General features: G+C 40.7%; 2 protein-coding genes and 1 non-coding gene across 9 annotated transcripts; 1 reads left to right on the forward strand and 2 right to left on the reverse strand.

The window, feature by feature from the left end:
- The first annotated feature begins 3,029 nt into the window (after positions 1-3,029).
- LOC116335910 (alpha-tectorin-like) lies at positions 3,030-12,510 on the forward strand. The gene is made up of 19 exons (XM_039605646.1): positions 3,030-3,157; positions 3,702-3,777; positions 4,813-4,904; positions 5,194-5,418; positions 6,636-6,707; positions 6,856-6,967; positions 7,098-7,227; positions 7,355-7,589; positions 7,811-7,967; positions 8,098-8,185; positions 8,291-8,353; positions 8,507-8,706; positions 8,849-8,980; positions 9,074-9,261; positions 9,422-9,573; positions 9,661-9,906; positions 10,024-10,186; positions 10,978-11,070; positions 12,346-12,510. The coding sequence occupies exons 2-18, from the start codon at positions 3,732-3,734 to the stop codon at positions 11,068-11,070; spliced, it is 2,394 nt and encodes a 797-aa protein (XP_039461580.1). The 5' UTR covers positions 3,030-3,157; positions 3,702-3,731; the 3' UTR covers positions 12,346-12,510.
- Positions 12,511-13,266: 756 nt separating this feature from the next.
- On the reverse strand, positions 13,267-23,601 carry prelid1b (PRELI domain containing 1b). 7 transcript variants are annotated; one of them, XR_005609876.1, is made up of 7 exons: positions 18,919-19,043; positions 17,912-18,035; positions 17,389-17,614; positions 16,682-16,795; positions 15,981-16,059; positions 15,187-15,334; positions 13,267-13,589 (listed from the first exon to the last, which is right to left on the reverse strand). XR_005609876.1 is itself a non-coding variant. In XM_039605790.1 (6 exons), the coding sequence occupies exons 2-6, from the start codon at positions 18,001-18,003 to the stop codon at positions 15,243-15,245; spliced, it is 603 nt and encodes a 200-aa protein (XP_039461724.1). In that variant the 5' UTR covers positions 18,004-18,035; positions 23,523-23,601; the 3' UTR covers positions 14,261-15,242. The 7 variants fall into 7 exon arrangements, 6 of the variants coding, with proteins under 6 accessions (XP_039461724.1, XP_039461719.1, XP_039461710.1 ...); XM_039605790.1 differs by lacking the exons at positions 13,267-13,589; positions 18,919-19,043 and adding an exon at positions 23,523-23,601 and having other exon boundaries at positions 14,261-15,334; XM_039605785.1 differs by lacking the exons at positions 13,267-13,589; positions 18,919-19,043 and adding an exon at positions 22,436-22,482 and having other exon boundaries at positions 14,261-15,334.
- On the reverse strand, positions 18,464-18,535 carry trnag-ucc. Its single transcript has one exon. It is a non-coding gene; the product is annotated as a tRNA-Gly (tRNA).
- Positions 23,602-23,908: the final 307 nt, after the last annotated feature.

Here is a 23,908-nt window from a genome sequence, read left to right on the forward strand (position 1 = left end):
TTTACCTTCACGACAGTGATGATGTCTTTCAGTTTGTAGCTTAGCACAAACACCCCAGTGAAACATGATATGATGTTAACTTTAATGTGCTTACCTTTGCATGAATTTCAGGACGACTTTCCTGCAAATGTTATGTTTTTGATTCTGTGAGAATCTCCCAAGCCTAGATGTCTCATCCAAGTTTTTATGAATGCCAAAATACCTAAAATTTGTCTTTGTGTCCTTGGATGATGATGATACAGTAACTGGTTTTGTGTTTTTGTGGATATTTTGTTGACTCGTTTTACATAAAGGGGGTTTTCACATACTTCACTGAAGTAAAATTATAAAAATTGTAATGTCAAATTTTCTAGATTCACCACTCTGGTCCCTCAGAAGGTACCATCTGAGCAGAAGCAGATGGAGATGAAAGTACTGTTTGTTGTAATATGATGGCATTAACAGGACTCTAACAGTGTGACTACACAGTCAGCCCAAAGATGAGGTGCAGTGAGGGTGACACGAAAACTTTTCGTGCATGCAAAATGACATCATTACACTGAAAGATCATCATTTTACACTTGGCTCCACCAAAATCCCATCTCATGCAGTCAGGCCGGTTTAAAATAAGTTTCCTTGCACAAAAGCACAACCAGAAAACCAAGGTAAAATGTCGTGTGATTAAAAAGTGAGAATGTGATGAAGATGATGTACGTATGACAAAAATTAAATTTGAGTAAGAAATGCATTTTGAAAGTACTCCTACTGTACTCTGTGGTGCTGTTTGTTAGCCAGAGTACATAAACGTATGCAGACAGATGTTCACCTTCAGAGAAACTTACAGACTTTACGGTTCTTGATTCAGAGCCCAAATGTCAGAGTAAAGGAAGGCTTTCAGAATGAATGCTTGTTGTTGTTAGCTGTAACAAAATCCCAGTGGGAACAAAATGTACACTAAAGTCCTTATTATCCAAACTGTTCCACATGTATCTGTGTACACTGAGTCAAAGCAACATAATGGGGTTTTTTCAGATGAGTGCGTCAAGGACTGATAACAACTATGTAATACTGACACGATAACCTGTAATCATGCTGTGTACTCAAATGCATCTTTTGATATTTCAGAGGGCTGATAAAGGGACTGTTGGAGCTTTTCTTTCTGTTACGCCCAACAGCTCTGACATGAAGCTAATGCAAATGATACTTTTTGTCAAACATCAGAAAACCTGCTCACAAAGGATTGGATAAATGTGGCAGTGAGTCCAAAGTCTAAGCACAACGATCCTTCTAACATCTTTAAATATAATCACCAGTATTTTATATCCAGTTATGTTCCCTCCATTCATCCAATAAAATTTGGTTATAATTTTTCAAACTTCAATATGGCATGTGTAAACATACTAGTTTTCTTAAGTAAGCCTAAATTATTTCTGTTTCAGAATCAGAATGAGAATCTTTAATGTCAAGAACAACAAAAATTGTATGCAAACCTGTCCTGAAAAAAAATACTTTTTTATTGAACCACAGCTGTGCAAATGATCTGGTTTAACTTTGAAATCCTCAAAACTTGCAAAATGAAGTTAAAACTGAGGATTATCTTCCAACTTACAGAGACACACCGTGCCAAAAACAAAAGAAATCAGTTTAGACTTGAGAAAAAGACTCACTGATGCTCACAAAGCCGGAGCTGAAAATACAAAGTTAACAAAGCTTTTTCACGTGTTGGGAACTGGAGTGAGAAGTATCATTGACAGCCACACAGTACAGAACAAGTCTGGCAGAGACTGGAAGGAATAAATTTCAAAGACTGGAAAGAAAGTAGTGAGAGACGTGTCTAAAGACCCAAGAACAACCAACTCCTAACGAACATCGTCCCCACAGTGAAACTTCCAAAGTGGAAGGAAACATGAAGAAAGAAGGAAATGTGAAGATCCTGGAGAAAAACATCAAGCAGTCAGCAGCAAAACTGTGTTTGGGTCGTCGCTTTGTCTTCCAACATGACAGCAACACAAATTATACGTGGCTCCTTCTCTGGGCGATGAAAAAACACCTTCAGAAGGCCAAAGTGAGCATTACTGACTGGCCTGCACAAAGTCCTGACCTTAATCCTGCTGAACATCTGTGAAGGGAACTGAAGACCGAGCTCCATGAAAGATGATCATCAAATCTGGACGTGCTTGAGAGATTCACCAAAGATGAATAGGCTGGGGTAAATGTGTGTGACACTTGCTGAAAACTACAACAAACAACTTCAGGCTGTTATCCAACAGAGACTACACACCGCTGACTGTTAGCATCAGTGTGGCTAATAATTCTGACCGTGCTAGTTTTGTGTTTTTGCAAAGTAAAAAGTAATGTGAGCATCCAAAATAAAAGTAGGATGTTTGAACACGCTGTGTTAAAGATTCCCACTGTGTTTAATGAAATGTTCATTGAGCGACTAATGAAGTGATCATATTAGCCAGTGAAACAATGACATTATTCCATTTTTACCTATAACAGTTGTGACCGATCTGTGTTTAATTCTGGGTAACACACACTCATTGCTTAATCAGTCTTACTGAAGCTACTCAGAGTTGTGTTGCTGCCATATGTGACCTGCTTCTGAGAAAAATTGATTAGTGTATTAATCTTTTATCTGTCAGCACAAGGAGTGAACTAGTGGCATTTTTGTTTGATACAATATCTCCGGCCTCAAATGTTCAAGCCTTGGGACTCTCCTCCGTATCTGCCGTCTCTTTATCTTGGCGGCCTTGACGACTTTCCTGCCTGTGTGCACTTGTGTTTGCAGCCACGTGGTGATTAGAAAGCTGAGATTATGTAAGGGACCGGGACAACATGTTGGCCACTAGAAAAATCTCAGCAAGCAAAGTTCATAAGGAATTATTTTCTAATTTTATTCTAAAGTGCTTTAAGAAGACATAAATATTATATGCTGAAAGGTTTCAAAAACACCTGAAGCTCTTGGGGGCTTATTTCAGGTGTCTCTCTGTAAGAGGGTGATTCATCAGTGGGAAGGTCCCATCGGGTAGCTCCTCCAGCCCTCCTCTCTTCCTGGGTGTGGACAGCAGGAAGTATCCAAATAAAGAGAGACGGACTGCTCACAGAGACACAATCACCAGAGAGCATCCTGAGCAGCAGCCTCCACCCTCCTCATCTTCCATCAGAGCTGCAGAAGGTAAGACGAGCTGCACGAGTAGAACAGTAAAGAGTCACTGACGAGCAGCTCTGTGGCTTTAACGGGATAAATAACAGACGAACGAAGGAGTGGGGAAAAACTCACACACTGACTTTTAGAACTTTTAAATTCCAAATCCTCCTTTTAAAGGATAAATTCAGTGTTTTTTGTTTTTTGCTCATGGTTCTCATGGTACTCATTCCTCCAGTTTTTTATTCATATTTTTATGTTTCTCTTCTTTGAAGTTTGGTGTTTAATGAGAAAATAAACTTAAATTTGGAGAGGAAATGTGCCGAAAATTGATGCAAGGAGACAAACTTTACTGACAGTTGAAGGAGCACGGAGATGTTTACATCGCACTGTCATGATTGCTCTGTTAGTCTGTTTGTGTGACGTCCTCAGAGTCACAATTTCAAACATCCTGACTGCTGGGACTTTCCTAACTTTACAGATGATGTACAGTAATCACCCCAAGTGTTACCATTTGATGTTTGTGCTACTTTCTGTCCAATCACAGATGTCCAACTGTGTTTTTTTCTTTCAGGTCTTTGTCAGGCGATTGGTTCCCTCCAACATGCTCTGCCCACTGCTCTTCCTGTCTGCCTTCATCTTACTGGCAGGTAAGCATGCACCACAGCTACTTTAAAAGTATCCTTACTGGACTTGAGTATTTGGTGATTAAAATTGAGGAACTGATAATCAGAGACTGAGGAACAAAGACCAAATGACCTGAAGTGAGGAGGGACAGTGAAGGACATTTGAAGTGCTGATAATCTGACAAACATGGACAGATTTTCCTGGGATTTTTGCTTTCTTATCTTTATTTTAGAATAAACAATCATACAAACAAACATAAGCAGTTTTAAAAGAGTTCATGGGATGTAGATCTCTGTCATCCACCCATCCATCAATCTGATGGTTCATTAATTACATTCAACACGACTCCCTGAACTCTTTCAAACGTCCTGTCTTGTCTTTAAGTTTCTATGTTTTTCTTGTGGAAGTCCTTGTCATGTATTTCATACACTTTGTTTTAGCCTCACTGGCACTCTGAATGTTATCAACCCATCATATTCACACCAAAACAGCTTTGATTCTCTTTTCCAAACTCTGCATAACTGAGCTATACAATGCTGGATCTGAAGTCACAACATAGTAACATTTCTGTACTTTAGTGTTTAGGCCTGTCGTGAGAGCACATGTTAATGTACTACTGTAACACGGATAAGACTTCATAAGGCTCCATATATCCAATCAACCCTATTTCTTTAGCAAAATAATTTGAATAGTTGTTTTACACCAGCTATGAGACTGATCATGACCTATCCGGCTGTCCATCGCTGCATCCAGTATGCAGCTATTGTGCTCTGCTATTACAAATGAGAGTATAGAGTGAGTAAGTAATAAAAAGGTTAAGTCTACTATACCCGTCCATATAAGTTCCCCAAGTTTAACTTGTAATCTACCCTCCTTTTCCAAGATTTTGGCAACTTGTACGAATACTTTGTTTCTACAAACTGCTAAATGATGATGTCATAGTCATAGCACATTTTTTTCCCTTCGTAAAGTCAACGCGTGAACGTGAAGCTTCCTTTGTTTGTTCTAAAAGCTAACGGGCTGCAGCTCACACCTCTCACGTGTCTCTGTGTCTTCAGGTGCTCAGAAACAGACAATTACTGAGTCTTCAGTGTTGGACATCAGCTCATGTCCCATCACGTATTATGGACAGAAGTACGAGCAGCTCTATGTGAGTAGGATGAAGCCTGATGTTTTAGGAGATCTTTATGTGTTGTTGCTGTTTAATCTCCACCTGTGGCAGAGATGATGTTTGCAGACTGAGTGAAGAGTTCAGAGCTCAGTGTCTCATTAATGTCCTCTGCAGTGATGCTGAGTACGTGAACATCACCTGATGCAGCTTCCTGAAGCAGGGCGAGAGCTCCGACTAAAAACGGAGCACCAACAGTTCAGCTGTACATGACAGAAAAACCCACAAAATATTTTGCTATTTGATTTGTTGTGTCTCTGATTTTCCACAGGTGAACTTCACGGGACAAAAGATTGTGTTCTGTTTTGACCACTTTTACAACCCTGAGAATAAAGGCGACTGCATCGTGGGGAGCTCACCTAACACAAGGACAGCAGATTTTGATATAATTCAAGCAGATTCTTTTCTTGATCAATGGATTAGAAAGAAAATACAAACGATTCAGAACAGTTTGAGATGCAGTGTGCAAATAACCACGCAGGTCAGACGTTCAATGGTGAGTCCTGCTCTGTTTGTACAAGGTTTGTACAGAATTTGAAATAATCAAAGGAAGTTATTATACCAAAAGTTGGATGCATACATTCATGCCAACAATTCCGGAAAGACGTGTGGGTTTTTTTATTCTTATTTTTTTAAAGGGACATTGTAGACTAATTAACATGAGTATGTCAGATGCAGCCATACAGGCTAGTTTTCACCTGAAGGGTGAAGGAAAACCAAAGATGCAAAGGCACCGAAGCATAGACAGGAGACAGGACCAACGCATGTGAATGATAAAAGTAATGCATAATCATTACCAAACAAATTAAACATCAAAAGCAACTATAAAATATCGAAAACAAAAGCATGTTAAGACAATACAGGCCATGAAAAAAGAGACTTGCATGGATACCACTTCAGAACATGACAACATGTCGGATTATCGAGTAGCCACCGTTTTACTGATTTGGAGAAAGAGATGCTGTGTTCTTTCGTTCTGTGGGTTTAATATTCCAAGTGTGTTATCACAGGCATGACCAGCCATCGTGACAACTGTAGACATGATTATTAACTATTATTATTATGATAAGATGTGGTTTTCTGTCTGTAAGATGTCTTTTTGCATGAGGTAAAAGTTTTAATTTAAACAACCTCATGGTAAATTGTGCAAAAAGCTTTCTATAAATCAAGACTGACTTCCTCGGACATGACTTCCTAACGTTTTCTAAAATATAATAACAGTTTCTGTAGAATGATTTTTTGAAACCCAAATTGCATAGGATGCAATGAGAAGGAAGTCAATGGTAACAGATTGGTTTTTGTACTCTACCTGAGGACTCAAAGTAATGTCACATTCACAGCCACTGCTGTCTATCCAACATTCAGACACTAATAGATGCATCTGAGAGCAACTCGGATTTAATATCTAGACTGGAGCCGGGATCGACCTCCTGAGCTATAGCCACCCTATGATCACGTCTGTTTAAAAATCAGTTTTTCTGCTATTTTTGATACTAGCAGAAGGATTGGCCTGATGATTGGTTATATAATCACCTGGTTACTGCAGTTTTTATAGCATATGGAAACACTCCATTATGAAATTCAAAATGTTTTTAGCAATGCAGCTCAACAGGCCCAATGTTAATGCTAATATTGTGAACCTGAGCTTTTCTAAACACTTTCAGATGAAACTTCTTCACAGTATCTGAATCTTTCCTGTTAACCTGTTTACAGATTACCTTAGCCCTATTCAACTTTGGGACAGAAGCAGCTCTGACTTTGGAAGCATACACCATTGGTCCAGTGGTGAGTCTGTGTGTGTATAAACAATTACATTTTGATGTAATATGTTAAATACTTTGTATCTAATGGAAACATTTGTGTCTGTTTCCAGCTTGATGTCAGTTGTCTCTGCTATGTGATTATAACATTACCTGTGTTTGTTTCTGTTTAGATCTATACTGGTCAGGTCAGTAAGGTTGTAATCGACAAAGTACAGGTTAATAACATTCTAGAGAGCTATCAAACTGATGATATCTTAGATATCAGTGGATGCAGACACTCAGGTTAGTGAATCTTAAACTCCTACCGTGACTTTGGGATTATGTAAATCTGAAAGATTTGATTGTTACTGTTTTGTTTTCACTTGCAGTTGGAAAACTATTGAACTAAAGTGAAGCCTCTGTCTCTTCCCAGGTACTGTGTATAAACCTGGTACTGTGGTCAACTCCAACCCACAAATCTGCTCCAGTGTCACCTGTTCTGAGACTGCAACCCTCCAGACCTCTGGTTGTGGTCCATTGGAGCATTGTCAAGGCAACGACATGTAAATATTTCCTCTTCATATTTTGTTACTAAAAGGTTTTAAATAGCTTAAGAAATAGAGGGTCCCATGGGGTAACCTTCTTTGGCAGCAACTCATGGTGATGTTTGTGGTTGGCTGCCTTCATCAGCTGCATGTTGGACACCACCTGCACTGTGACCGGCCCCATCATCGACGTCCACGGCCAGATTAACTCCATCCGGGATCGGTGTGCGTACTCTCTGTTCTCGACTCCGTCACTCCCAGACTTCCAGGTTCAGGGGCACTTTGATGACCGGCGTCGTAAAGATGTGAGCTTTTTGGACAGTGTGACGCTGCGTGTGGACAGGCATGACATTCACCTGGAACAAGGTGGGAGAGTTCAGGTAAGCGACCTACAGCCACAGTTCATGTGTCAGAGTGGAGTCTGATCCAAAGTCCTCCCTCATCCTCTGCTGTGTCTCCTCTCATCTTTCTTCTCAGGGCTGTTAGAAGCAGTTCTTTCAGAGCTGCTGAACTCAGTGGTTGTTGCTGTGAAATCAGCCTGTTTGTGTGTTTGACATGTTTCACTCAGTGTTTCCTCCACTTTGTCTCTGCTGTGATGCAGCTGAACGACTCCACGCTGACCCTCAACAGCTCATCTCAGCTGGTTCATGGTGTGCAGCTCTCTAAGGACCAAACTGGAGTCACTGCCAAGCTGTCGCTCTCCAACCTCAACATCTCTGTCTTCTTTGATGGCGACACCGCACAGATCCGCTTAGAAGGTACAGAAAATAAAGTTTAATTCATGTAACATAAACTGTAAACTGTGCTGTTATTTTTTGACCTGCTGTTATTTATTGGCTGTTTGAATATTGATGCTGATCTGACTCATTCTGTCCTGATCCTGTGCAGGACCTGCTGGTTCATCTGTGGAGGGTCTGTGTGGAAACTCCAGCAGGTCTCTGAGTGACCTGAGACTCTCTAAGTACAGCTCCACCAGGTAAGACCTCATCACAAGCTCACAGTCCCTCTGACTGCTGCTGCTGATGTTGCAGATATTCTGTGTTTGTATGAATGAGGCTGAACTTTGTTTGTCGCCCCCTAGCTGTGAGATGCAGTACAGTGAGCCTGCTGACAGCACGATCAACTGCACCAGTGTGACTGAACGGTGAGCAGACTGATCCTCTGTTTTGTAGCTTCATTTTTATGGTGAATTACATGGTACATCACATGCGACTGCAGTATAGATGGAAGATAAACACAGCTGATTACAGATTATTATTTTATTGTCTTCAATTTTGTTTTTCTATCTGTGGTACAGCTGTAATCTCCTGAAGAAGGCGCCCTTCTCCTCCTGTAACAGTGACATTGACCCAGAGCCCTACATAACTGCCTGCACCGACACTTTGTGTAAATATCCTGCAGTGGACGGACTCAACTGTCAGTTCCTGAAGGCCTACGCCAGAGCCTGCAGTCTACACAACCACACTCTGGATGGCTGGACATCAAAGACCGGCTGCTGTAAGACCTTAATACGACCTTAATAAGACCTTAATAAGACCTTAATAAGACATTAATAAGCTCTCCTTTGTTAAAGACCTGAACTGTGGATTTTTCGAGCTCACATGTTTTCAGGATAATACATCAGTGTGTTCCTCTGTAGCCTCTGAGGCCTTCTGTCAGGACAGGACCTGCAGCGATCACGAGTTCTGTGGTGAGAAGACGGTCGGTGGTGACACTCGCTGCTTCTGTCGGGCCATTTTTGCCTCCAAGTACCAAGCAAACAACTCTTTGGGTACGACAGCTGTGACATCATCATGACAACAGGGCTGAATAATGGAGGAAAACTTCTAACAGTGATTTTTCTGACTGATATTGTGACGTTCAGGTGATCCAACGGTCTGCAAGCAGAACTCTGCTTCACTCACCCTGGTCGGTTGTCTCCTGGAGGACAAAGGCATCGACTACTCTACCTTACACCTCAAGGACCCGACCTGCAGGGGTCAGGTGGACGAGCTCACCCACATGGTGACCTTCAGCTTCAACAGCAGCAACAGGTGTGGGACGGTGGTCACGGTGGGTTTTATCTCCTGCTGTTTAAGCTTTGACCTCTGTGAATTCTAAAATTGTTGGTCATCTGAAGTTTATTCCAGGCAGTCAATCTCTTAAAAAGTATCAGATGTTAAAGATGAAACAATGAAGAACTTGCTTAGTATCTGATTGTTTGAACCTGCAGGCCAACAACAGCTACATCATCTATCAGAACACCATCAGGAGCCAGAATTACTCTTCCGATGTCATCATTCGCAACGACCAAGTCCAGATCAACTTCTCCTGTGTCCACAGTCAGCCAAACATCAATACTGCGACCTTCAGAATCAGAGACTGGTTTGTAGTGGCTGCTAGCTATTGTCTAAATTATTTTAAGATGTGGGGGTTGATGTTAACAACAGCGTAAATGTGTGCATTCTGCAGGTCTGTTGCACAGCACATTACATCTGGAGCTTGGAATTACACTCTAACTATCAAGGCCTACACCGACGCCAGGCGCACAAAACTTGTGAAGTGGAACACTGAATTGCAGTTGAACCAGAAAATCTGGATGGAGTTGAAAACTGATGGCCTGGACGGAAACATGGTTGCTCTGGTGAGCAACTCCTGCTGGGCAACCAACAAGGCATCACCCACCAGCACTCCAAGACACGACCTAATGTTAAATGGGTGAGAGAGACTCAGAGGTGGTGGCGGCTCGCTGCTGCTCAGAGATTAATTCATAAAAGTCCTTATGATTGTTTCTATGGACTCCTGAACAAAGTTTATTTTCCTGCTTATGAACAGCTGTGCAAACCGTGCTGACCGAACGGTGCAGGTGCAGGAAAACGGACAGGGAACCTCCACTTACTTCTCCTTCAACATGTTCCGGTTCACTGTGGGCTCTGCTGACATCTTCCTTCACTGCCAACTCCACCTGTGTCCCAAACAGGGGAACAACTGCATCCCGGTATCACTGCCAAATGTTCATAGAAAAATTTACCTAATCTGGCCACCTTTTTTGATTTCATTAGACATTTCTCTGCACATAGGGCTTTCTCTTCAGTGTGCCAATGTGCAAGCATTGAAGCGAATTATTTACTGTTCCTCATCCATAGTGTCTTTTGCTATTGATGTCCAAATAGTTTCTAGCCATACACAGAGAACTGGCTTGGATAAAACTTCAATTCTGTTGAGCAGATTTAATATTTAATAGATTCAAAGACAGCTCGCACTGAAGTCTGAACTTTTGCTTGGCCAGTTCATCAGGTCCAGTACTTGACATTCTTTTTTGTTGGTCAAATAGTGTCTGCACAGAACTTGACTTATGATTGGGGTCATTGTCTTGTTGGTATATGTACCCACAACCATTCAGCTTCAGTCCAGAAGAGACTCCATGATGCACTAAGATATTGTGGTAGACTTTCTTGTCAATGACACAATAGATTTTTTTCCTTATTTGCCCAAGCTGTTAGTTTATGGGTGCAGTGCATCTAGCATTATAAAGTTCTTCAGCTTTTCAGCAGACATTAACATGATGATGCTGTTCATTATTCATCAACAGAGTTCATTATTTTTAAAAGATGAATTGACCCAGATGCTGATCGAATACTATCATCAGATTCAATAAAAATTGTATAATTAGAAGGTTTTGACACAAAAGGTCATATGTTTTCTGCCAGTGGCTTCAGTTCTGAATAAATGGATCACTGTTGGTGTTGTAAAGTCTGGAATTCATTTTCCTTTGTCTTTAACTTCCAGACGTGTAGCAAAGCTGCTCGCAGATACAGATCTGCCAGTTTCACATATGAACCTGAAGCTCCAGCCTTCATCAGCGTGTCCTGGACTTATTAGGTAAGCTACAACCTGCTGTTGTGGTTTACCATCATTATATATAATGCGGTTATTGCTGAAGAAATTCAGAAAGAGGAAACATGCGTGATTTGTTCGGAAATTTTTAGTGGGGTTAAGTTTACTGCCTATGAACTGAATGTCCTAGTTTATATTGTGGTGTGAAAAGGTGTCCCCCCTGACCCCTCCTGATTTCCTATTTTCTTTTCAGGTTTGTCACACTTAAATGTTTCAGATCATCAAAAGAATTTAAATGTTAGACAAAGATAAGACAAGTAAATACACAATGCAATTTCTAAATGAAGGTGTTTATTTTTAAGAGGAAAAAAAATCTAATCTAAAAATCATCTAAATGTCCCATTGTGGAAAAAAGTGATCACTCCCTTAAACCTAATAACTGGTTGTGCCAAACTTAGCAACAACAACTGCAGCCACGTGTTTGCCATAAATGGCAAATGCCTTTTACAGCGCTGTGAATGAATTTTGGCCCACTTATCTTTCCAGTAGCCACATTGGAGGGTTTTCAAACATAAACCACATTTTTGAGGTCATGCTACAGCATCTCAATCGGATTCAGTTCAGGGCTTGGCTTTGGCCACTCCAAAGTCTTCATTTTGTTTTTCTTAAGCCATTCAGAGGTGGACGTGCTGATGTGCTTTGGACGATTGTCCTCCTGCAGAACCCAAGTGAAAATGTCAGGCCATTTGTTCATGACCTCAGCTTGAGGTCAAGAATCATTCTTTTGTGACCTCCTGCATGAGTTCCTGATGCGCTCTTGCAGTAATTTTGGTAGGCTGGCCAATCCTGGGAAAGTTCATCACTGTTCCAGGTTTTGTCCATGTGTGGATAATGGCTCTCACCTTTCTAACCCTTTCCAGACTGAGAGATGTCACCTACTTTGTTTCTCAGCTGTTTCTTTGGATCGTGGTGTGTTGTATTGCTTTTGAGATCTCTTAGCTTGCTTCAGTTTGTTAGACAATTTCTGTTTAATCACAAACACTTTTTCATACAGGGCCATGTTATCTTGTCTAATATTTAAATGTGTTTGATGACCTGAAACACTTAAGTGTGAGAAATACACAAAAAATAGGAAATTAGGAAGGGGGCAAACACTTTTTCACACCACTGTATGTAGTGTGACAGTCCAGCGTCAGGGCAGAGGGCATCCTCAAACACAGACGATTCCAACAGAAGAAGTGGGAGATGATTGGCTGAAAAGAAGCCAAGGGCTGTAACAGAAAGAACAGTAGTCACAGTTTGCTCTGATTGTCTTCTCAGGTGGTTTCCATGGTGACTTGGATGGACTGACTGACCAACTGAGTGCTGACTAAATGTGACAGTGTTCAGCAGAGACAAGAGACATGCTGCTTTTATCTATCTCCTTTATACTTGTACTATTCCTGCTAAACAATGGAAAAATAAAGGGTGTGGTAACCAACCAGAGTCTGTCTTTTTACAGAATTTCATTACTTCTATTTTTTTTTTTTTTTTTTTGCTCTGAAACTGTTCAGCTTGAACACCAGTAATTTCAGCTTTAATGAATATTTCCTGCAATACATTACACATTCAGAGGCTTTAAAAAGCTGACAGGAACAATGAAAAATGAAAAGTTGTTCACTAATATTAGTGTTACAGATACCACCCATTCATTCCACATTTAAACATACAGTTGTGGTCAGAGGTTTATATACACTCATCATGAATGTCATGGTAATTTGTTTTTTTAAAAATAATTTATTGAAACTGACCTTTTTCAATAGTGAAATGATGGTATAGCATACATCTTTAATTACTTAAAAAAACAAGAACTGGGTGCTTAAGTTTGAATTTATTTGGAATTTTCTCTAATTCACACAGGGTCGAAAACTATGCATATAGACTCAAATATATACTTACACCTCACTAGTATTTGGTTAAATGTCTCAGAAAGTTTGACCTCAACCAGACACTTTTGGTATCCATCAACAAGCTTTTGGCATTATTCAGGCTGGATATTTGACCAGTCATTATGGCAGAATTGGTAGAGTTTATTTAAATTGGTTAGTTTCCTAGCAAAGACCTGGCTTAGCTACTGTTATCTTGCTTTGTTTTGGTTTGTGTTTGGGATCATTGTCAAGTTGAAACATTTGAAGATAGTCCTTCATTATTGCATCCACTTTGCGTAACCACTAGCACTAGTATAAAAACTGCCCCAGAGCAAGGTTAACGGCCGCTGCAGTCCTACTCCTCCAAACACACCTCTTGTCATTGTGGCCAAATAGTTCAACGTTTGTCTAGTCTAATCACAAAGATTTTCTCCAGAAGGCATTTGGCTTGTCTATATGGGCAGCTACAAATTTCAGTCGAGCTTGAAGGTGTCATTTTTCGAGCAGTGGTTTGTTTCTTGGTCATCACCCTCTCATTCCATGGCGATTTAAAACCGACTTCTCTGTGGATGTTGATGCTGGTGTTCCAGAAGTTTCTTCTTCATGGCAGGCTTGAGCCTGGCTGATTCCTGAACATCCTGACCAATTTCCTCTCATCTGAGGGTGACAGTTTGGATCTTGTTTCAGACCTTAGCAATGAGACATCCAAATAACTTGTACTTAGATGAAACTGCTTGAACTGATGATCTTGGAATTTGCAGTTGTTTAGAAATGGCTCCAAGAGACCTTCCCAACTCACGTTAATCTACAGTTCTCCTCCTTATATCTTCACTTAGGCTTTCCCATTACAAGCATTTCTCAATTCAATCCAATGAGTTTTTATTTTCAGGTGCTTACTTTACCATGTTAGCACCTTGAGGTGACTGTTGCTGTGATTTAGCACTACAAAAATAAAACTGAAGTGAATTAGTTAATCCTGATCACTGACAAGAACAATATACCTTGGCAAAGTTCAGATATTTTAGAACCTTCAGCATCAAGATGTGTGAATAGATATTATATAGAACACACAAAGAGTGCACAGTAGTTTTAACACTGATGCCCCTCTTCTAGCCAACATGCAGGACAGTTGATATGGCTAAAATATTCCAAATCAAATTTGGTGCTCTTGCTAATCTCTGACCTGGATGTGAGCCTAAAGTAGCCCGTGTGGTGTATAGTGATATATAACAAGTACAACAAAGCAAATGTGGGCTACATTTGGCATAAGAAAGTCAGAAGAGACTGAATTAAATTAGAGACAGAAAAAAAAGCTTTTTGTAGCAGGCTGTAAATATCTTTATTTCTATTGTGAAGTTTGACATTTTGCATCTGTGGGAACCAACTCACTTTTGGAACTAGTCTAAAGTGTATATTAGAGAAACTGCAGTGTTCAGTGCTTTACCATTAGCTTATTTTTTTAGCCCCAGAGGTTGATTTTGCATAATGCAGCTTGGCATGCTGCAATATTAACTTCATTACATACACCAGGTTACTGACAAACCATCTAGGCTTAAGGTCCAGCCCTTTTTACAGAATATTTCTTTTTCGAGCTACCAAATGGAAAAATGGGAAAGCCAAAATGGATAAGCCTACATCTAAAACACAACATCTTCTTTAGCATGAGACAAAACAAAACTCAACTCTGATCCTGCCCCTTGGTCTCAATAGGTTGGCCAATTATCCAGAACATAAATCTATTGGAATTTTAAGATCAGAAGCTTACCACCAGAAAACAAACATCTACCTAAACTGACATATGAATAGTATAAAACATGCATTTCTACAACAGTCTGATTCTAAACTACCTGAATCTGATGTAAACCCGTTCCTATTGATAGAAAATCTCTTAAAACATTTACTGTAGGAGGTCCCAAAGAAATCCAAGATGAAAATAATCATTCACAGAATTCTACAAAATAAGATAAAAAACTATTTCCATATAAAAATATAAAAATAAAGATAAGAAAAGTCAACATAAACTTAAATTATTAACTTCTTAATATCCTGTTTACATTACATAACTGACAATTTACAAACCGCTAACTTCAAAAAATAAAAATTTAATTTACTAAAACTTTACTACGATGATTAAATCAGTCCCAAAGAATCCTGGGAATTATTGTAGTTCATTGCTCTGATTGGTGACTATGAAAAGTAATCAGCATCAGCTAATGAGTCACCAATCAGAGCTGAGGATGAGTGAATGCCCCACCGTTTTAGTGCTGCTGTTCAGACGAGCCATCGTGGGCTTTATGTTCCTACTGAGGTTCAGACAAACTGTTTGGGTTTCGGGTTGGGGGTGGGCGTGGCTTGTGGTGGGAGGGGCTTCTGCTTCTCCGATGACTCTCCCTGGTCATTAGCTGTGGATAAATAAAAGTAGAAAATGAGGAACAGTCACATTGATTTGGGCCCTGAAGTGAAAAATAAACTGAATATGAGCGTAATGAAGCTGAAAATAAGTATAAGGTTTAAAACGAAAAGAAAATGCACACTTCTCAGACCCGGAGTGTACCGCCGTCTTTTATATACGATCTAAGGTTTCAGTACTAATGACCGGAAATCAGGCTGATCTAAACTACATCTACATAAAAAAGTCAAAAGATAAGACTCATATGACATTTGCTATTCATATTTTTTTAAATAAAAAAAATTGGGAATCCTGTGACCAAATCTAAAAATCGCTGAAAAATTTGACACCGATCTAAGGCAGCACCAAACAACAACAAAATTTAATGAAATGCTATAAAAGTTTAGTTAGACAAAGATGATCAGAGAAAATAAAAACCATAGTTATTAAATGATGATTTCCCTTATAAAGGGAGAAAAACAGCAGTTTTGTAATAGTAAATGGCTAATATTTGTTTTCTTGGTTTTAAGTGGGTTTCTTTTTCCACTTTCAGGACTTTTGTACAAAAACAAAGAACTCCAATGGTATTTAAGCTTAGGTTTCGGTGAAGCCCTCAGAGGTGTAATACAAATGTGTGTGTGCATGTCTTTGTGACTTACTCTGTAGCTTGGAGAGAGAGTATTCCAGCCCTCTCATGGCTTTAGCTTGGTTACTTTTAAACCTGGCAAGACCGAATTCCTGGCGCAGAAAGACAAAGAATTACTCAAAGATAAACACCCGCACTACACGTTAGCTGTATATAGATACTGACGAAGTGTCACATGGTTGGTTTTGGTATCTTGGCTTGGCTTGAGAGCCAGGGAGGTATTACTTCACAATTTTCCGAGTGTTTGCAGACAAGTCAGCATCTTCCCTGCAAACTATGGGCGACAGTGGACAATCTGATAGAGACCAAACCAATCGCAGACAGGATTTTGGTGCAGCACCCTCTTTGCAACGAATTTCCCCAGTGACAACTCGCTAACTAGTCAGGGTTTTTCTAAATGACCTGTGGTTGCCAAGGAATAACCAAGATCCCAGCTAATCCAACATGAAGGTATGTAAAGCATAACATAAGCAACCCAACTGCAAAATTAATGGAATAAAATGATAATCGAGAACATGCAGACCGTTAAGGAGAACTAAGCAGCCTTTATCAAGTTAGTGGTGACCACACCTCCAGCCATTACTGGGGATCTTTTATTAGAAATACACTAAAAGAAACTGGTGTGTTCTTTATACTTTAAGTGATAGTAGGTTAAGTGTGAGCTTTGGTGGCCAATTCTCCAAATGACTGAAACATTTGTATGTTTGTGTATACCTGTATGGGCCGACCCAGTCCATATACAGCTGAGGAGATCCAGGCCTCCCTCCTCAGTTTGGTCCAAGATGGCCGACCATGGTCCTCTTCAAACAGACACCGCTCCACAACAGTCTGAGAGGCAGAGACGGTTAAAAATGTACAAAAAAGCAATGTTTTTCTCCAAACACAAAGTTCTATTCAACTCCAGTTAAATACTGAAGACGTCAAAACCAACCAGACTATAAGAGGCCTTGTAGTTTTCCAATCAAAAAGCATTTATACCTCTGTTCAGTGCAGTTCTTTAAATCCACAAATTCAACCATTTTCTTGTCCTTTCTGAGATGAGCAAAACTGCAGAGAAAGGCCTCATTTAGGCAACTACCTCCAGCTTTTCCAGCAAGGCATTCCCAGGCCAGTCCTGGGTCTGTGCCAGGTCCTCACAGCTGGACATGCCCAAAACCCCTGACCTAGTCCATCAAGTACTAGATGTGCAGGAGATCTCCGATTCAGGTGCTCGAACCATGTCAGCTGGTTCCTCTATTACGTCCACCTCTTATGACCGTGATCTCATGCTTACATGCTACTCACAGCTCGTGGCCATTTTCTCGTTGGTCATCTCAGACTGCAAACTGCCCCATTCAAAGTTTGAGAAACTCTTGATGACAATAAGACCATCGATATGAACGGTAAATTAACCACAGTGATCTAATCAGAGCGCATCTCACCATCAGCGTGTTGTGGTTCAGGTTCCAGGTCTTGGTGATAAGCGTGTGGGCCTGTGGGTCCACGATAGAGTCTTCCAGGACGTAGACCGCCCGAGCCATGTGCATGGGGAAGACCCGCTCTGCCCAGCCCGGCAGGCGGTTGGTCTTCGTCAGCAGTCGCCTGGACAGCAGGTGGTTGCTGGAGGTGACCTCGCGGTACAGGACATCTTCCGTGAGTACATGGGTGCTGGTACACCAAAACAGATTTATTTTTTTGAGGACACTCACACATTCAGTTTTTTTTTTAATGTCTTTTATTGTTTAAAAAACTGAAGCTCTCCAAACAATACCCAGGGTCGATGCAGTCAAGATAAAATACACTAAGATTTAGTCCACTTGTCCACAGAAAATGGACTGTGTTTTTTCTTTTATTGTACTAGATAATAAGGTGACATTTTTCACTGTTTTATAAGCAAAAAATATCGGATTCATTGATGAGAAATGACTTTGCATATTCGCTATTAATGAAACAATCATTAATTACCTGTATGGGTTTGGGTAGCGCTGCCAGAAGGCAGCCAGCACCTGATGCCATGGGCTCTTAATGTCCACCTCACTGTAGAAATACCTCCCCATGTCGGTATATACTAACAGAGCTCATTCAGCAGCTGCAGGAACAACACAAGAGACAAGTATATTTTTTAATATATTTTGTATTTAGTGTCATGAGTTCCTCTTCATGTTTAAGTTTTTAGAATAAGATTTCTGTTCCCGTTGCTATGAGCACTCACTGAAGATGATCACGGAAAGCAGGAGAGGATAGGACAGTCATGCCAAAGTCCCCATTAACAGGACATAGACAGCTGATTGTGCCTGCGTTAGTGGCTGAAAGTCTGGGTAGCTTCAAATTCTAACAGCGTGTTTAACTGACTTTAATTTTCATACCACAAAAAGCTTTTCCCCAAAATAAAGTTTCAGACACTAGTTTTTTCAGACACCAAATGAAAACCGTGGGGGTGCGCACGTTTTTAAATATTTTAAATATGCAATTGTTAACAGTAGAATCTAAAGTTGACACATAAATGAAAAATAACTTTGCGTTGGCCGGGAATCGAACCCGGGTCAACTGCTTGGAAGGCAGCTATGCTAACCACTATACCACCAACGCTCACATCACTGACGTGGAAAGTACACTCACTTATCCTGACATTAACACAACACCAACACTTCTATGCAGTGTTTTTCATCATAGCATTTGTTTACTGTAAAAGCTGTAAGCTGCGACCGTTGTTAGGTTTGCTGCTACAGCTCGAGGCCAGCATTGCCAATCCTTTTGTTTTATAACCGCACTTCACCAGCAGGCTCAAGCTACTTAGTTAGCTATATAACGCGGATATAAGGTCGCTGCTTCGTCATCGTCTTTTTTTTTAATCTGGATGCTGAAGTCAGCGTCCGCGGCTGCTAGAACAAACACCGTCTACCGTTAACGTCGCAGGCTGTTGTAGCTGCAGAGGAAGCTAACAGCTGCGGCTAGCCAAGTAACGGACGTACCTAAAGCGCGTGTTTCTCAAAGCCCGGCGGACTGTAAGGGAGGCCGGCATGGATAAAACACCGCAGCGGGGTAGTTCAGGGGTTTCTTTGTAGCAGCTGCTTATTTGAGACAGAAACAAAGAAAAAAAAAAAAAGTGGAGCCAAGCGGTCATACCTGCACCTACCGCCCTTTTCCACCAGATGGCAGACTAGACAAGCAGAAATCAGGTCGCGCTGCTTGGTAAACGGTTCACGGCTAAATCCACATAAACTGCAGACCGCATGAAGTTTGGAGGTCTGTGGCGACTGCAAAAATTTGGTGCCCTCTGTGCATTCACTCTGTCAATTTACATGACCTACCACTTCGTGGCTGAGTTGCTATCATTACTAATCTCTTCCACTTTGTTATAATACCACTAACAGCTGACTGGAATATTCAGTAGTGAGGAAATTTCATGAATGGACTTGTTGCACAGGTGGCATCTTATCACAGCACAACGCTGGAATTCACGGAGCAACTGAGAGTGACACATTCTTTCACACGTTTGTAGAATCAGTCTGCATGCCTCAGTGCTTGATTTTATATGAAGTGATAGGAACACCTAAGTTCAATTGTTTGGAAGGGCGAGTAATTACGTTTGGCAAAACAATGCATCATACAGAAATCTTTGCATACATGAACACAAAGTGGTTTTAGATAGAGAGCATCACAATACAGAACAACCATCTTTGAACAGAGGTGGTGGCTTACCACACCAACTGTCTGCTATATATACTCCAGTTTTGAGATCCCTTCCCAGACACCTTAGCACCCACTCACATCCTGCGCCTTCTAGCCTCAGGAAATCACATGATAGGGTGGGGCTAGGTTTCACAGTGGGTTCACCCAAAACCTTGGCTGACTGGGACCTACACCTGTTTTCACATCTTGGCTTGTGTGATTAGGTAGAGGATCATTAAGCGGTCCATAGGGCTTTATTCTGGGACTCTCCAACATTTGACCTTAGAACTGAAGAAGCTTCTCGGATGAGAGGTGAAACGTCTTCAAGCAACTTAACCTCCTAAGACCCGAACCCTTTCATGGCATGCATTTTAAATTTCTCTTTGCTATTTGGGCTGATTGGGACCTGATGAATGTAAAAATACAGAAATACCAGATATCTTTTTTTTTTACCTGATTTTTGTTTCTGAGAAAAAGTAGATCCACACATGAGGACATTCACTTTAAATTTCGATAGAACACTTGCAGTATAATGTCCTTGTAAGTGGATATCAGGCCCTTGTAGAGCAAAATTTATTATTTTAGTCTAGACAACCCAAAAGCTGTGATTGATCCCCTGTACTTGCTTGATACCCTACACTTACCAGGGAATTCCTATCACATAAGCTGGCCCTGAATACCTACACTTCATATTGTTGATTAAAAATACAAGAAATGTTTAATAAATTCTAAGAAAGAATTTTTTTCTTTCACAACCACTGTTCAAACATAACTTCCAAAAGAGCTGTAAAGGAAAGGAGTGTCTCCTGTCTGGTAAAATACCTTGAATTCAGTCCAGGTTAAATGACTCAATAATATGGGCTGCGCCCCATAAAGTGAAGCAAACTTTTCTTGTAAAATTAGGGTGACCATATTTTGATTTCCAAAAAGAGGACACTTGGCTCAGTCATTATACTTTAATAATACTGTTTGCTTAAAGAAAACGTTGACATATTTAAACGATAGGCTTTTACAAGTCAACAAGTGCAAAAAAGAGGACTGTTGTTCATCCTAGTAAAATAGTGAAATATTATCCATTCATCCATTCCCTTCTGCTTATCCAATGGGGAAATATCATTTTTCTGAAAAATTCTCAATAAATTATGCAGTACAGTGGTCCCTTGTTTATCGCGGTAGTTGCGTTCTAAAAATAACCTGCAATACGTGAAATCTGTGAAGTAGCCAACTTTATTTTTTACAATTATTATAGATGTTTGAAGGCTGTAAAACCCCTCACTACACACTTGATACGCTTTTCTCAGACAGGCATGAACATTTTCACACTTCTCTCTCTTTTTTAAACACTCTCAAAGTTCAAACCTTCACAGAAAAATAAGTCCAGTATTATAGAATGAAACCAAAGGCACCCGCAGGTGTCTTTGAGGGTGCAAAACGTTTCATCGACATTGTTGTTTGTTGGGCCGAAAACTTACAAACATACAGTACAGCACTTCAGAGTCACACTGCTAGCGATCGAAGATTTAGGTAAATTTGACAAGCTGGACTTAGTCTGTACCGTTCAGAAGACACGGCACGAGATTGATTGACAAAGGTCTACAGCCAATCAGGACGCAGAACACAATGTGCTGCAAAAAAAAAAAAAAAAAAACACAAAAAAGAAAAAACTACAGAGCCCAGCAAGGGACATGGGAGGAAAAAAAATGAAGATGAACTTTCGCAAAAGTAACTCAGGATCTTGCAAAACGTTTGCGAGATCTCGCAAAATAGGCCGCATCCTTCAGAGGCTGCCAGCTTGAAGCTGACGATCCAGGCAACGAAGGCTGGCCCAATTCGAAGGCTGCTCCAAATGCGTCCTTCGTGGCCCAACCCTATCCCAGAATTCATAGCGTGACCCAGCCAATTCCAGTTTCTAACAATGGCGGTAGCTAATTAGTTTTAATATTACTCTTTCTGGGTCACAAAATAAACTTTTAAGATATTTTCAGGCGAGAATGTAGCTGTGTAAACCTCAAATATCTGCTCGGTTTATCAAGACATCACATATTTGCAAAAGTGCTCCAACGTTTTTGGAGATGTCTGTTACCCACCAGTTCGAAGTTTTGCGAGATCTCGCAAACAACATAACATAACATGGGGCGACCGTGGCTCAGGGGGTTGGGAAGGGCACCTGTAACCGGAAGGTCGCCGGTTCGATCCCCGGCCTCTCTGTCATGGTCGTTGTGTCCTTGGGCAAGACACTTTACCCTACTGCCTACTGGGGTTGGCCAGAGGGGCCGATGGCGCGATATGGCAGCCTCGCTTCTGTCAGTCTGCTGTGGCTACAACCGTAGCTTGCCTCCACCAGTGTGTGAGAGTGAATGAATAATGTCATTGGAAAGCGCTATATAAATCCAATGCATTATTATTAGGGATGCAACGATACCAATTTTTTCAAACCGATCCGATACCGATTCTTGGATCTGAGTACTTGCCGATACCGAGTACAAAAACCGATACTTCTACCACACACAAGTTAAACTTAACCAGTAGCAAAGAAACGACCCCAGACAACTCTTTAACCCAAACGAAATGTTTACTGAACGTAAGGGCAGAGACAAATACTGTACAACACATCCCTTTTTTAAACTCAAATGATATTCCAATTCCTTAACCAAATGAAATACACCGTATAAATGACATAATTCCCTTTCAAATTATATTAAACAACCCAACTTATGTTATCACCTTTTGGTAAGTGACTCACTAATATACACTCCAAAACACGTTATATAAATCCACTAAACACACAATATTCACACATGGGCTCCACACACTCACACTTGTTGCAGGCCTGTTTGCTGCTCACGCCGGACGATGGAGAAAAATCCTCTTCTCCCCAGTAAGAGCACAAAAGTCTGACTTACAGTTCCGTTGCCCGGTAGGTCGCCGTTCACCAGTCCCACACTAAATCCACTCCCTGCGGACCCGATGCTGTCTCTGCTACAGCACGATAGCGAGTCACTGTCCAGCTCTCCGACAGTCCATAGCGGCTGCCTCTTTGGCGAAGCCAAGCAGTCCGGGCTAGCCTTTAGCCTCGGCGGTCGTAGCTGGAAACACAGCACGGTGGTGCGACCATTGAAACAAAAAGTCACTTCACCCACACTCTGTTGTGAAGCTCTCACACGGTCAGCTTTCTAGTCAAACACTCTTTTGTGCTGGTTAACCTCAGTAAAACTATCCGAGTCTCTCACTTTGGTTCAGCTAACCTCCTGTATCTCTCCATGCCGTTCTGTTCTCCTCCTCCATTGCAACAGATACACAGGTCCCGTTTTATGCTACCTTCACGGGCCTCCAGAAAATGAGAACTCTGAAAAATATTTTAACTCCCTTCAGAGTTACATACCATAAAATAATACTTTTATGATTAACATAACAGTTTGATTGCTCTAATTATCTGTATTTACCTTGTGACATATTACAGGGCAAATTACATTCAGGGTAGAGTTACATCACATAACATCAACTGTGAACACCTTATGTTACCGTGGCGTTTAAGTCCATGGGAATTATAAGTATCCACTCCCAAATTCCCATCCGGGCTACATTAGTATCGGTTCATGGTATCGGTTAACTTTTACGAGTACGAGTACGCACACATTTTACAGTATCGGCCCCGATACCCGATACCAGTATCGGTATCGGTGCATCCCTAATTATTATTATTATTATTATAACATATGTTATCTCGCAAACATAACATAACAACTGAACATGTTGGCATTTTACAATTATCCCCTCTTTCTGTCAGCATTATAGATTCAGCTGTGTTGTAAAGTTAATAGGCTAAATAGGATAAGTGATGTGTCCTAAAGTATCCTTTAGATCAATGACTAGATGCTGAAAAAAAACACGGTGAAGAGCCCACCTCTTGGGTCGCAGTTGCCTTTGTCTTCATCCACACGTACACGGTTAATTATGACCCCCCATTTAAATCAAACACCCCCATCCACATGAAACTACAAAAAAAACCCCATCTCAAGCATTGTCAAGACCCAAACAAACATATAACCCTAATCTGACTTTAAAAAAGTAGATAAAGGCGAAAACATCGCAAGACAACATCTCTGTTTTCCTTTTTCATGTGTAAATGTAAAAAACGAGTCTTTCATATGCTTCATTTACATGTACACAAAAACACATAAAGCAAAGAAAAAGCATAAATTGCACAAAAAGACAGGACTGTAATGGTAAAGCGCAAACTGGGTCACAAAACAGCTACATTTTATTGCCAACACAACTTTTAGCATGTGT

The sequence above is a fragment of the Oreochromis aureus genome, linkage group 3 (assembly GCF_013358895.1).
Source record: "Oreochromis aureus strain Israel breed Guangdong linkage group 3, ZZ_aureus, whole genome shotgun sequence".
Lineage (NCBI taxonomy): Eukaryota > Metazoa > Chordata > Actinopteri > Cichliformes > Cichlidae > Oreochromis > Oreochromis aureus.

Bases quoted from the DNA above. Each gene is read 5' to 3' on its own strand.
- LOC116335910 (XM_039605646.1), top strand. From the start codon at position 3,732: ATGCTCTGCCCACTGCTCTTCCTGTCTGCCTTCATCTTACTGGCAG. The intron at 7,590-7,810 runs GTAAGCGACCTA...GCTGTGATGCAG, and splicing joins AACAAGGTGGGAGAGTTCAG to CTGAACGACTCCACGCTGAC. The intron at 8,354-8,506 runs GTGAGCAGACTG...TCTGTGGTACAG, and splicing joins TGCACCAGTGTGACTGAACG to CTGTAATCTCCTGAAGAAGG.
- prelid1b (XM_039605790.1), bottom strand. From the start codon at position 18,003: ATGGGGAGGTATTTCTACAGTGAGGTGGACATTAAGAGCCCATGGCAT. The intron at 16,796-17,388 runs GTGAGATGCGCT...TCTGCCTCTCAG, and splicing joins TGAACCACAACACGCTGATG to ACTGTTGTGGAGCGGTGTCT. The intron at 16,060-16,681 runs GTATACACAAAC...TTTCTGCGCCAG, and splicing joins GACTGGGTCGGCCCATACAG to GAATTCGGTCTTGCCAGGTT.